The following is a 14,260-nucleotide window of genomic DNA, read 5'->3' on the forward strand; positions in this document are numbered from 1 at the left end:
TCACTAAATTGTTTTCTTGCTTTACCACTTTAAAGATTTTTTTGCCATTTTGAGAAGTTCTTTTGGAGAAAACATTCTTAAATTAGTACTATTTCTCTAAGCTTTCCCATCCAACTGGCTTCATTCCAATTTCCCAATGTCATATTTGACATTTTAAATTATGTCTAGCAGCTCAGAAATGAGAGAAAATGCAATCAATCAATCAATAAGAATAGAGCTGGAATGGACCTTGGAGGTCTTCTCACCCAACCCCCTGCTTAAGCAGGAGACCCTATACCATTTCAGACATGTAACTGTGCAGTCTCCTCTTAAAAACTTCCAGTGATGAAGCACCCATGATTTCTGATAGCAAGCTGTTCCATTGGTTAATTATCCTCACTGTTGGGAAGTTTTCAGACTAGTTTAAATGCAAAAATACTACTCATATATCCATCTTGACTGACCAGATGAACATTGATTATGGCTTAGTGATAGTATTGTGGTACTTCTGTAAAAGATGCTGCACTTAAATACCTGATCATACAATAGTGCAAGCTTCCTCTACAACATCTCAGGCAACCTTCCATCTTTGTTTAGGAATACTGTGGGTTCTGTGACACTGAATTTTTATTATTTATTTACTTCACAAACTTGTACTGTATAGCCACTCATCTAATAAATGTGACTTGGGGTGGCATACAACAAATCAACAGCCAAAAACAAATATAATTATTAAAAATAATTAGACAAATAAAAAAAAAACAAGATTGTAAGAAAGTGGACAACAATCTAAACACAACACAATCATCTTGCAGGCTTCCTATTCCCATAGGATCCTCAAAGTTGCTGGGAAAAAACATTTGAAAGAGTTTTCTAGAAGGCTAGTGGCTATTTGAATGACTAGTGACTAATTCTAGAAGGCTAGGATTTTGTGGTAGATAAACAAAACTTAAACTATTATAGTTGGGAAACTGAATTAGCATAGCTAAATATTACCCAACAAGATTGGGTGGATTGTTCTATGAGTAGGTAGGTAATCTTCATACAGGGAACATTTGCCCGTATCTTTGACTTTGGCCCCATTTGATTTCCAACTTACTATATTGGTTGTTAGGTTTCCTCCTCTCTTGTAGATAATTAAAGTGTTGACTGACATTTCATCGATTGAATGATTACATGTGGTTGATAATCCTTGGTGCTGTATCTTAACTTGAATAAATTGTTGGTCGCTATTGAGAATTAATCTGGAGTATTCAGCAGGGTCCTGAGCAAAATAAAAAGATTTTAATCTATATATGCAGTGAAGTTTTTTCTCATGAAGAATAAATTTCAAACACGCTTTTGCATTTTTCCATTAAAAATAAGTTTTGAGTTTAACTAGATCAGTGTACTTGTTTACTTTTAAAGACTTGCCGATATGAGGAATCCCGAGATGGTGGTCTGTAATTGTACTTTCCATGAAAAAAAATATTTCTAGGTGGATCACAGCACATTTTAATAATAATAATAATAATAATAATAATAATAATAGCAACAACAATAATAATCACCATAGAAAATGAAGAAGGTAAATTGCTCTGGGACTTTAGAATTCAAACAGATTGGGACCTGCCACATAACACCCCAGACTTAACATATGTCGATAAGAAAGACAAAAAAGTCTGAATAGTGAATGTAGCAGTATCTGGAGACAGCAGAAGAGAAGAAAAAAGAATCTGAGAAGATAACAAAATACAAAGGCCCACAAATAGAAATAGAACAACTGTAGCAAAGGCAAGTAAAGGTAGTTTCAATAGTAATAGATGCCTTGAGTGCAATTGCAAAGCAACTGGAGTACCACTTGAACACCTGCTCTGACCCACGCCCTTTTCTGACAAATCAAACACAATCCAGAAGGAGCAAAAACCTTGTAATGCTTTTACAAAATAATTAGCTGTGATAAGCACAAGTCTTGCCAAACTGTGCAAGGCTTGCCAAAAGATAACAGACAAGAAATAATTTGCAAGACAAAAATGTTCAAATACAAACGCAGGATACTGGAATGTCCACAAGGCTGCAGTTTCAAAACTTTTGCCTTCTGCAAAATACGTTCGTTTCACGGTTTTTATCTTCTTGAAGGAGGGGCCATTACCTTGCAGCCTTACTCCCGAGTCGCCCATGCTGTTGTGACTGCTCTTTCTTATGAGCAATCCTGTGCACACACGCACTTGGCACAGGCTCCTCGGGAACCTCCTCATCACTGCTGCCAGCTCCCACAATCTCTGAAGGCAGCAGTCCACTCCCTAATGGTCCTGGCCCCTCATCTGAGTTCTCGCTCTTCTAAGCCATCTGCACCTGCTGCCGGCTAACCGCAACAACACCATTGGTACTGACAAATTCTCCACCAGTCAATTGCAGAAAGCGGCTTTATTTGGAACAGCTTCCATCTGTAGCACCATCAAACATCTACATCTGCCTTTCCCAGGTCCTTGGTAAGGACTTGATAGGTAGACAAAAATGCCAAACCTATTCTAAACATCTGGCTAACTGTGCGATAATCAATATCAACAACCACTACAGGCCAGTATTGTAACAACCTATTAAGTGACCCTTGACAAGAAGAATTAAGAGAAAAATATAGCATACTAATCCCTCATCTAATTCAAGCTGAAACCAGAAAAGGGAATAGTTGCAAGGAAAATGTTAAAGATGCCAGCAACTCTTAAAACAAGGATCAACAGTCTTTCTGGAGAATTGTTCCATTCAGTGATTCCTTTTCAGGGCCACATGGAGTGTGTGTTGCTGTTGATAAGTGAGAGTGTGATACAAATGCCCACATCTATTCTCACAGCAATCCTATTCTTTGGGTATCAGGCCAAATCACTGGGAATTGAGGCTAAGGTAGATGGTAGGAGAGGTCCTAACTTTTCTCCCTCCTGTAATTATGATTAGGCTCTCTATTTCCCTCGGAGCAGAAAGAAAACAGTATCTGGACAACAGAGATCAGGGGCAGATGAGGTGAAAGCCTTTCCTTCCTCAATAATGCCGATAAATATAGTAGGAGTGAAGGGATTGGTCCCAGAGTTAGGAAAGACTGCTTGTATATGCTGGACAGTTCGTTGCTATTTAACAGGATACTTGTGGAGCAGGCGTGGGGGGGATGACAATAAGCATATAAGTAATGAGGGTAAGCTGGTAGGGATGTCCACTTCAGCTTTGAAGGGTTCGCTCACACAGAGGACTGACTGTCTCTAAAATGGCATTTTATAGAAAAGAAGGTAAATCCCGAAAAAGAAAAAAAAATATAAGGCAACAATTTGTCAGCAATGTCAAATGATTCCTCAGGGAAAAAAAGGAGAGCTCAATTGACAAGGAACCTCAGCTCCAGAGTAAACTGCTAATGTGGAAGTGAAGTCAGTTTCTAGGCCATCCCACTCTGCTTGCTCTCCTACCTGAATGAACAGTCGCCCGGATATTATAAGTCAGGGAGAAGGAAAAGGACAAAAATCACATATATACTCTACTATTGAAACTATTTATGCACGAAGTCTCTCTAGAACAGGGGTTCCCAAATTCTTCAGTTCATTGCTCTTTTCATGAAGTTTCAGATTGTTCATTGACCCACAAACATATATTTATTAAAATAATTTAATAAATAATACTTTAATAATATTACAAACAACAACAGTAACAGTAACAATAACATTGGCAGCTGACCATCCAACCATGGGTAATACTAAGCTGTTGGTTTGAGCTCCGAGTTTGGCAGTTTGGTTGCAAACGTTTTGTCACCATTTGAGGAGACATCGTTAGTGTGCTTTGAGTTGTGCTCATCTGTCAGAACACAGTTCTTTAAATACCTTTTTATGAGATGCAAATTAGTCTGACTGTTGTTTGTTTGGATAGTTCTGAGACATATGCCCAATAGCCTAACTACCAACCTGAGCTACTAATATTCAAACACATTTCAACCTGGGTAACATTATCTTGCTTCTAGTCACCTCAACTTCATTGGCATGGAGCTCTACAAAGACCCCAAATGACTAATTGACCCCTGTTAGGAATATAAGTCACCTAACAGGTATTTGGGTTAGAAATATATAAACCAGGATAAACATTTTAGTACTATATCTTTAAGGGAATGCAGGAGCATGCAATTGGGTGTGGTTTCTCAAACGGCCATAAGATGGAGCCAGAAACCTGGGTTATTTTAGTCTTAGTCTCAGAAGAGAGTGTGTCTGAGTGAGTCTCTGTTTCCTTCTGTTGGAAAGTATTGCCGTTCCTCCATTTTTCCTAATTGACTGATATTACTGGATATGATGTAAGTCTGATACTGAACTGTTTTTGACACTGGGATTTGATATTTGGATTGTCCCTGGATTGAAAAACTGACTGATTTACCTGTGAATGACTTTTGGACTGCTTATTTTGGACTTTGCTTAAACCTTTCTGGAAGTAAAAACCTACATTTACTGTACAGTGTATCTGTGTACTCTATGTGTATTATTCCAACACTACTCTCTATACGTCTCCCTGTATGCGCTCATTCTTCTAACGGGGAATTACCTCAACAACCCCAATTGACCTTTAATTTATCAACCATCTATTTACTGAACCCGCCCCCCCAAAGCCACCTTCTGGGTCTTTGTGATCTCTGACCATTGAATGACCCTATAGACAGCCCCAAAGATTCTTGCACATCAATATTGACTATTTTAAGGAACCTTGATCTACAAGAGGGGTGTCAAACTCACGTTGTCACAGTGGCATCACATGATTTATCATGACTTTTTTCCCCTTTGTTAAACTGGGCATGAGCGTGGCCAATGCGTAACGCATCTGGCTCATGGGCCATGAGTTTGACAGCCCTGATCTACAGCATCAAATACTAACCTGTAATAATCACAATAAAACCAAGATTGATCTACCTCTGAGCATGATTTCTCTTTTGAAATAAACAAAAATACTTGCACTGGATGTTTCTGGGATAAAGAGAAAATAGACATATAATGCTCCAGTTCACCTGAAAAGGTTTAATTGGCTGCCGGAACAAGTCATATCCCTCAAGAGTCAGTTCAACATCGCTGTCTGCTAAATTCAGGATCTGAATGTAGCTTTCTTTGGGAACTAGGGTAGGCATACCATTTTCCTAATTAAGAGAAAAGAGTGTGTCAACAACATGATCATGTGAGGGGAAATTATTAGTTATTAAAATTTCAGTGGGTTGGTTAGAGTCCACAGAGATGCAAGTTCTTTACCCTTCAGCCTTATTTCCAGATAAAGGACCCACTGTCTTTTTAGCACATGGATGAGCAATTAATAACATAGTGCAAAGCAGAAAAATAGCCAGTGATGCATAAAAGTAGAAATTTTGCATCTCTATTCCTGTGCCTATACTATTTAGCACTTACCTCTATCTTGAGTTCTACAATAGCTGCAGCTGCAAATGCCAGACTGGCCAGGATCATGCCAGTTGCCATCTTTTTAATGGGCCTGAAAGTAAATAAACACAACTTAATTAGAATAATGTACAGCTTCTCTTCAAGTCTGAGATCACTGCACTTCAGCCACATGCATTTGATTCAGCTGAATCCAGCAATCCTTGAATTGAATGTTTCTATAGTATATATGGAACACATTCAAGGTCTATTCAAATGGGTTTGCTATTTTTTTAAAAATGCTCCCTGCTTACAAGATTCCCATTAAGCTCTTTGAGGAGGGAACTGAGTTGGCATTTAGTTAATGTGTGAAGTGGAGGAAGGCAAAACTGATGATCTATGTCCAGCTTGCTTCTGAGAAGTGAGACAGAAAAAAAATGTGTGGGATTATTGAGCTGAAAGGACATTAGAAATAAAGTGCACATCTTCAAATAGTTCTATCATGATGAAAAGAGTCAAATGAGGGGATTTGCAGGTGAATATCTCAGAATTGCTGAAGGGCACATTAAAAGGATGCTTTATTTAATGAAAATTTCCTGCCCCTGAAGAAAAATATCCTGGCCTGTTGTGCAGACCACTAAAATGAATTGGGGTCAGAGGACATGCTTGCATTCAGAGTTGGAAAAGAATGACTGGGTTCATTTAAACCAGTGGTTCCCAAACTTTTTCAGTCTACCGCCCCCTTGGTGCTACAAATTCATCCTTGGTGCCCCCCACCCAGGGGTGGGATCCAAATTTCTGTGGGCATGGCCTAATTTGAGAGTGTGGCTTGCTGGTCATGTGACTGGGTGGGCATGGCTTGCTGGTCACGTGGCATGCTGGCTGGGCGTGGCTTGCTGGTCACATGACTGGGTAGTTAAGGCTTGGCGGGCATGTGACTGGGTGGGCATGGCCAGGTAACTGGCAAATCAAATACAAGTGGTCCTCACTTAATGGCCGTTTGTTTAGCAAGTGTTCTAATTTATGACTGGCCTCCCCAGAGCTACTTGACTTATTTTTGGAGTTTTGACCATCATGCACACACACATATACACATACTCCCTTCTAACCCTTCTGGAGCAGGTCATTGGACTAGAATCAGCAAAGCATCTCTGATTAGATTCTAGTAGTGAATAGAATCTAATCAGAGATGCTTTGCCTATTCTTGTTGATTTGTTTTATTGTATTTCTTTATTTTATGTTGCTGAATTGCATTGACATGTATGTCCCTTCTTGTGCACAGCCCAGAAGCTTTTGTGATTCTTTGCAACAAAAATTACTGACCTCTGGCTTTACTCTACTTTTCAAACATGCCGACACTGCCACGTTCTAGGTGCCGGCCCCGTAGGTCCACCCCATTGAGCCTGTTGCACCAGAGGGACCTGCCCAAGCAAGCCCAAGTGGAGCGGTGCACCAGGTCAATGGGGTGAGCCTGAGAGAGGGGAAGAGAGAGAGAAAGAGAGAAAGAAGAAAAGAAAGAGAAAAGGGAAAGAAAAAGGGACAAAGAAAGAGGGGAGGATGGAAGGAAGGGACAGAAAGAAAAAGAAATAAAGGAGGGAGGGAGGAGAAAGATAATGAGATATCTATTCTAGTCCAATCACTTGTTCCAGCAGGGTTAGAAGGGAGTGTGTGTGTGTGTGTGTGTGTGTGTGTTCTCTTTGTAATTTATCAGTACATTTTGGTTTTGCCTTCTTCAGAATTGGCACTGTAATACATTGGGGAAAAGTAATTTTTTAGGGTGGGGGTCTTGTCCAATGGATCCTGTTTAAAGCCTCAACAAAATGTGGGAGCTTCCTGATAGTCTTGACCATGTTTCATTAATAGAAGCCAAAGATGTTTCAATGTACTGGCAAATATGTTTCAATGTGGAAAAGGGCCTCAAGTCTAAACTAGGCCTCATTTCAATCTGAAGCATCAGCACACACTCTCTCTCTCTCTTTCTTTCTCTCTCCCTCCCTCCCTCTCTCTCTCCCTCCCCTTCTTTCTTTGTCTGTCCCTTTTTCTTTCTTTCCCTTTTCTCTTTCTTTTCTTCCTTCTCTCTCTTTCTCTCTCTCAGGCTCACCCCATTGACTTGGTGCACCACTCTGCTCGGACTTGCTTGGGCAGGTCCCTCCGGTGCATCAGGTTCAATGGGGTGGATCTGCAGAATCAGCAGCTAGAACGCAGCAGTGGCGGCACGTTTGAAAAATAGAGCAAAGCCAGACTGGCTTTGCTCTACTTTCCCTACGTGTCTGTGGGGCCGGCGCCTCCTTTCTCTCACACTTCTCCTCCCCTTTCCTTTCCTTTCTCATTTCCTCACTTGCTTTATTTTTTTCTATTTTATACCATGATAAAATAATAATGAAATAATGGGGGGAAAAAAAACATTAGAAAAAGGACCCTTGTTTTAGCAGCGCTTCCTATTCTACAACCGAGACACGCAAATTTCTGAGGGAAAAAAAGTTCATCGCAACTCCACCACTATGTCCGCATTTTTATATTGGCAATTTCCCCCCAAAATGTTACTTTGTATATTTTTTTCTGATGAAAGTATTGATTGTTGCGCTTTGAAATGATGGGCAGATGTTGAAATTGTCTGAGGAAAGGAGTGGAAAATGGAGGAGAAACAGCCAAACTTTGTTCCGGGATCTTCATCAGGGGCTGTTTTGCAAGGAAAAGTGGGATCCTGACCCACAGAAAGAAAGGGGGAGATGCCTTCCCATTGAGGGCTGAGGGGGAGATCGGCAGGGGCTCTTTGAGAGAGAGAGAGACACAGGTTAGAAGGACAGAAAACACCATTTTCTCCTGTAAAGCCGAGAGATCCCTATGGAAATCCCCCCTCAAGGGGAGGGGGCCTGGGGAGAGGATCCAGCCAGATTAGTGGGGATCCCTGCAGATCCTCTCTGTCTCTTCTTGCATGGGCTGTCAGCTGAGGGTTTTCCTGGCTTCCCTTCAGATTGGGATGAGTGTGGGGGCCCCAAGTCCTGGCTGGCTGTGGGGCTGCGCCTCCCCACTTGTCCTCCGGTGCAGCTGCTGGGGGCTCCCTCCTTCCAGATTGAGTAGGGGGTGGAATTGAAGGACCACTTGGGCTCTGGCTCCATTTGACCCTTCTGGAGTCTCGGCAGCTCCAGCCTGGGTGCTCTCAGGGCACTGTAGGAAACTCAAAGGTCATCTAGTCCACCCCTACAGGCACACAGAGAAAGGGAGATTGGATGAGAATCGGGGGGTGGTGCAAAAGGAACTCCACCCTCCCCTTTGGAGCTGACATGAAACACCCCCCTAGACTAATGCAGCCCCCCAAGACTGAAAAGATCCCCCTCCCACTTTCTCCACTTCTCTCTCTGTTCAGACTCTCTCCTCCATCAGGTGAAGTCAAGGGAGACTTTGCCTGGAGACAGATGACACTGGAGCAGAGAGAATTCCCATTGGTGCTTCAGCTCATTCTGGCCCCTCCCAGATCAAAACTCTGAGAAAAAATTTCCTCCCCCTCAATACACATTCCTCCTCTGACACACACAAACACACACACACAAGCACACATGTTCATTTCATGGGTAGATTCTGCCATGGGAAGAGCTGCTGCACTGGACGACGAGGGGGGCTGAGAGAGGTAGCCATCTACATGCCACCTGTTTCTCCCCCCTGGAGGCTGCTGGACAGAGTGCCAGTGCCCCCCCTGCTGCCTCTTAGCGCCCCCCTAAGGCATCCCCCCAGGTGGTGGTACCGCCCACTTTGGGAACCACTGATTTAAACCATGATTTCCTTAATCTTGTTATTTGTTGATCAAGCTACAATTGGATAGATTCACAGATCATACAGAAGCTATCCACCATGGTTTGCAAAGCATAATATGATTCTTTTGCAAAGTAAGCAAATCATCTTCTCTTGGCAGGTTGTGTGAATCCGTGATCTAAAACCTACAAAATAGTCTGCCTGATTTTTTTTTTAATTGTGGGGAACCCAAAAGAGAATAAACCTAAATGTAAATCTTGCAGAAGTTAAATATATATTCTCCTTCTGTTTCTTATACATTCTGGTTTGACTTGCTTTCTATGTTTTAAGAAAAGAGACACTACTCCACTCTCTCCAGTCTGGAAACTTCAAGGTGGATTGGAAAAAATCTCTTCAACACTAACCAACTGTGGTCATACTTTTGCTGGTGATGATTGGACCTGTAATCCAATATGCTCAGAGGACATCGGTTGAACCAAAGAGCTTTCTCTTTGAGAAGAGTCATGGTGGCACAGTGGTTAGAGTGCAGTACTGCAGGATAGTTCTGATGCCTGCCAGCTGTCTGCAATTTGGCAGTTTGAATCATGCCAGGCTCAAGGTTGACTCAGCCTTCCACCCTTCCAAGGTGGATAAAATGAGAATGTTGGGGGCAATATTTTCTTAGGCAATATAATTTCATGATTATCACTGAATACACAGTAGAGGCAAAAACATATGACAAATATGAAAGCAAAAAATTGATTGCAGAAAGTACGACTTCAGCAACAGAGTGGTCAATGACTGGAATGCACTACCTGACTCTGTTGTTGCATCCTCAAATCCCCACTCCTTTAACCTCAAACTATCCACTATTGACCTCATCAGGGGTGGGATTCAAATTTTTTAACAACTGGTTCTATGGGCATGGCTTAGGTGGTGGGTGTGGCTTGGTGGTCATGTGACTGGGGGACGTGGCTTGGTAGTCATGTTATTGGATGGGCGTGGCCAACTCAATATCACTCACATTGAGGCACGCATCTCCTTGCCTGGCCTCTGTGGGGATTCTGCAACAGTCGTAAGTGTGAAAAATGGTCATAAGTCACTTTTTTCAGTGCCATTGTAACTTTGAATGGTCACTCCAAACAAGCAAAGTACCAGCAAAGGAAGGGAAAAAAACTCCAGAGAAGTTCCTGAGACAGGAAGTCTAGTCCTGCCAAGAATGTAATAAGGGTTAATGAAGAGGCAGTTTCTGTAAGCAATACCACAATGTTTCCTTCCTGCCTTTCTTACAGGATTAGGCCAGTAATTTCTTCTAACAACCGGTTCTCCGAACTGCTTAGAATGTTAACAACCAGGTTCTAGTGAATAGATGAGAACTGGTAGAATCCCACCCCTGGACCTCACCCCTTCCTAAGAGGTCTGTAAGGGGCATGGTACATAATCGTGCCTACCATCCCTGTCCTATTGTCCCCATTTATTTGTACCTATTTCCTGTATTCTTACTCATGTTTATACTTATACCTATTATCTTGTAAGTGATTGACAAATCAAATAAATAAATAAAAATAAATAAAATATGCTGACTCTGTAAAGCCACTTAGAGAAGGCTGTAAAAGCACTGTGAAGCGGTATACAAGTCTAAGTGCTGTTGCTATTGCTACTTACGTGAAATTAAGTCTGCACAGGTTTACCAAGGGATATAGTCCAAAGTCAAAGACAGGGATGAAGACAAGGATCAAGAGAGGATTTAAGAACTGAAATATCAAAGATAGTAGGAAGTTATTAATTTGTCCTTAGTAAGAATACAATCCTAAAGTAATTTAGTAGGGAATAAAACTCACTGGCAATAGGTATTACATAACCCTGACACATGTTTAAAAAAAGGAGGCGTTTGAATTGCGATGACAACTTGCAAATTGTGTTGCTGTCCCTGCAGATCATGGTGCTTATGGGACTCAGGAAGAACTTATTCTAAGGAAACAATATGCACATATAGATACACAATAGCAGTGTTCGGCAATCCATATTGGAAAGGGGACAGATGATTCTAAATGCATGCAGGCACCCATAGAGCAACTAGGAGCACCTACACTGATTTCAAATGACTTGATCCTCCTCAAGTCCAGTTTGCTGTGATAGTTTATAGAGGTTGATAATTTCCTATCAAAGCACTTTTAATTATTGGCAATTTTCTCAGTGAGGACCTGTCCCCAGTTGGGTCTTGGTGCCTTAATCACTACATCAGACTTGTTCTCTTGAGTGATACTTAACTAAGGCTAAATGTTAACTAAATTAAGATCCATCAGAATTCCATAATTAGTAGACCTTTATCAAGAACTCCTTGATCCATGCTCACTTGTATATAGCCATATCTCAATATCATATTCAATATAAATTACTGATTTTCTGACACAAATAGGAAAAATATAAACAAGCTGCCATCATGTGACGTATTATGATGTTTTTCTCCATTGCGGAGCTGGGGTGGGCTTGGCCTGCGTTTGATGCATCTGGCCCGCAGACCACCAGTTTGATATCCCTGGTCTAGGTTATTTGGGGATATAATTGCCAAAGCAATAGCTGCCCTTTTGGGGGGACCACTGCCATTTTCTCAACAGTGCTTCAGGACCCCATCCCACTTCTAAAAAGTATAGAATATCCAAAAAGAGTCTTTGTTTCTGTGGGTTATATTTATCAGTATTTATCAAGTTAAACTTTCCTCTAAATTAATGTTTTTTTAAACTCTGTATTTAATCTTTTGTCATTTTAATCTGTTTTTATATTTATAATGATTTTGATATCTTTATTTTTATTATATAATGTAAGCCACCTAGAATCACCCCAAACAGCAACATGGGTGGTATATAAATTTAATAAAAAATTTAAAAAAATAAAATTGGCGCATTTGCTCTTACTGCTGCTTCTTAGAATTGTTTGATGGGGTTTTAATATTGTACTATTTGCCATAGGTTGGCAAATAATGTTTATTTCACAGACCTGAGAGTCTTGAGGCACTCCCAGAGGTGTTAGGACCACAGTTTAGGAAACCCTGGTTTAGAAGAATGACAAAGTAAAAAAAAAAAAAGGTAACATATTCCTTGAGGAAAATGAATGGGATGCAATTTTGAAAACATGTTTTCATAATCCTAATTTATGATGATCGACAGTTATCAAACCATTCCCAATGGCCGGTGACTGAATTCCAGGATGCAGTCTATAAGGGTGTACTCCTCCCCTCACATAATTTTATTCCATGAAATCATTGCAATGTTATCGTTGCACTGTTGTTCAGTGAGAGAACAGATAGCTTACGGCTTCGGCTTACCTGCATTTGGTCAGGTTGAAGGACAAATCCTTCCTAGGAGACAACAACATTGAAAAAGAGTTAATAAAGGCAACAATGGCAGAGCTGGCATTGTTGATGCAGGTTAGTAACATATGGGATGGGAGGTGGAGGGCTGAAGTGATTCTTCTATAGCTAAATATTTATGTTCATTTTTTACTTCATTTTCTCCTTGACCTGAAAAGACCAATGCTTTTGAAGCAAATCGCTGGCAGGACATAATGAAGATCTCAGGGCAGAATATATTATTTCTTTAGTAATTATATCTCTAAACAGTGTTGTAGTTGTTAATCACAGAGAAACAATGCTTGCTTTTAAAACAGGCCTGCATTCCGTTCTGAATGACACGGGGCATAATGAGCTCTGATATGATGCTTCAATATTGTTCCACGATGACATTGACCTTAATCTTGCACTGTCTAATATCCTGAGTTGTGTTGTCTTTGTAATCTGGATGTGATTTAGTGAATGGAAAATTGTCTATTGGACAGGGGACTTGATATGAGTAAGCTATTCATCACTCTTCCAGAGAGCCTAATTCAAGTCTTTCTTATATGTTATGGTTTGTCAAGCATTCCATGTCTCTTTTAGTCCAGAAGCAATCAGCTCATTCTTACACTAAAATTATAACTGATCCCATAGAAAAAAAGAAATCATTCGCTCACATGTTGGTGTCACCAGCAATCAATATGTTTATCTTTCTAACATTATCCCTCTGAGAATTAGGGAAGATAATACAGGTAGTTCTCAACTTATGGCCATAACTGAGCCCAAAATTGTTAAGTGGGAAATCTTAATCTCACTTAATCTTGTTAAGTGAATTTTGCTCGTTTTATGACTTTTCTTGCCACAGTTGTTAAGTGAATCACTGCAGTTGTTAAGTTAATATCACAGCTGTTAAGTGAATCTGGTTTCCCCATTGACTTTGCTTGTCAGAAGGTCGCAAAAGGGAATCATGTGACTCCAACCATCATGAATACAAGTCAGTTGCCAAGCATCTGAATTTTGATCACGTGACCGTAGGGGTGCTACAACAGTCATAAGTGTAAAAAAGGTACTACAGCACCTTTTTTCAGTGCTATTGTAACTTTGAACTGTCACTAAATAAACTGTTGTAAGTTTAGGACTAGCTGTACAATGAGGAGAACATTATTCAGATTCCCACTTAGCTATACAATTCAATGCACTTCCCAGTTAACTGATCACATCAGAATGTTATAAGTATAACAAATCTAGAATTCCATTAAGAAATTAATATAAACCTGAAGACATAAGTATTTTTTTTACTAAGTCCATACAATGGACAAGCCTTAGTCAATCTAATATACTCCAGAAGTAAGGGACTCCATATCCTAAATTTCCAATCCAATGCTGGTCAGAAGGACTATAGATCCAATCATTCTTTCAGAATTATTATTTAGAATAATATTCAGAATAATTATTCTGAAAGAACAGTTGAAAAAGTTAGGCTAGTATGAGTCAATAATAGCTTACTAATAGTTCCATTAATTGATATCCTTTTGTTAGCAGGAACTGCTAGGCATATCTTGAAATATATGTGTTGAAAGATGTTATGATATGTACAGAATAACCCTTGAATAACAAGGATATGCACGTGGAAATGTTTATGAGAGTAGTTATGAATAATTATTATTTTTTAAGATGAGAAAAAGCTTTATTGGGATCAAAACTGGCAAGTATATCCATCTTGCATCAATCAAAACCATCTAATTTAGAATTCTGGAGGCAAAACCTAGTGAGCAATTAGATTTACACATACAGTAGTGCAAGAAAACTTCAGCAGGAACCAATTCATTTCTCTCTAGAGTTTCTCAATTCTGTATCAAGCCTT

At 40.2% G+C, this 14,260-nt stretch overlaps 1 protein-coding gene across 13 annotated transcripts in view; it reads right to left on the minus strand.

The window, feature by feature from the left end:
* The window catches only part of SLC15A2 (solute carrier family 15 member 2), a 107,456-nt gene that overhangs the window by 34,597 nt on the left and 58,599 nt on the right, over positions 1 to 14,260 (minus strand). For 11 of the 13 annotated variants that reach the window (XR_015740812.1, XR_015740814.1, XR_015740813.1 and 8 more), the window contains exons 12-16: positions 12,391 to 12,423; positions 10,731 to 10,819; positions 5,370 to 5,451; positions 4,982 to 5,107; positions 1,079 to 1,243 (exon numbers count right to left, since the gene is read on the minus strand). Coding sequence is in view for 10 of the 13 variants with exons in the window: in XM_087920430.1 (XP_087776556.1) it covers positions 1,079 to 1,243; positions 4,982 to 5,107; positions 5,370 to 5,451; positions 10,731 to 10,819; positions 12,391 to 12,423 (495 nt within the window). In the remaining 3 variants the exon portion in view is untranslated. The remainder of the gene's footprint in view (positions 1 to 1,078; positions 1,244 to 4,981; positions 5,108 to 5,369; positions 5,452 to 10,730; positions 10,820 to 12,390; positions 12,424 to 14,260) is intronic. The other 2 variants (XM_087920423.1, XM_087920424.1) reach the window with 1 other exon arrangement.

The sequence above is a fragment of the Pseudonaja textilis genome, chromosome 1, assembly GCF_049901715.1.
Source record: "Pseudonaja textilis isolate UNSWEBS1 chromosome 1, rPseTex1.2, whole genome shotgun sequence".
NCBI lineage: Eukaryota > Metazoa > Chordata > Lepidosauria > Squamata > Elapidae > Pseudonaja > Pseudonaja textilis.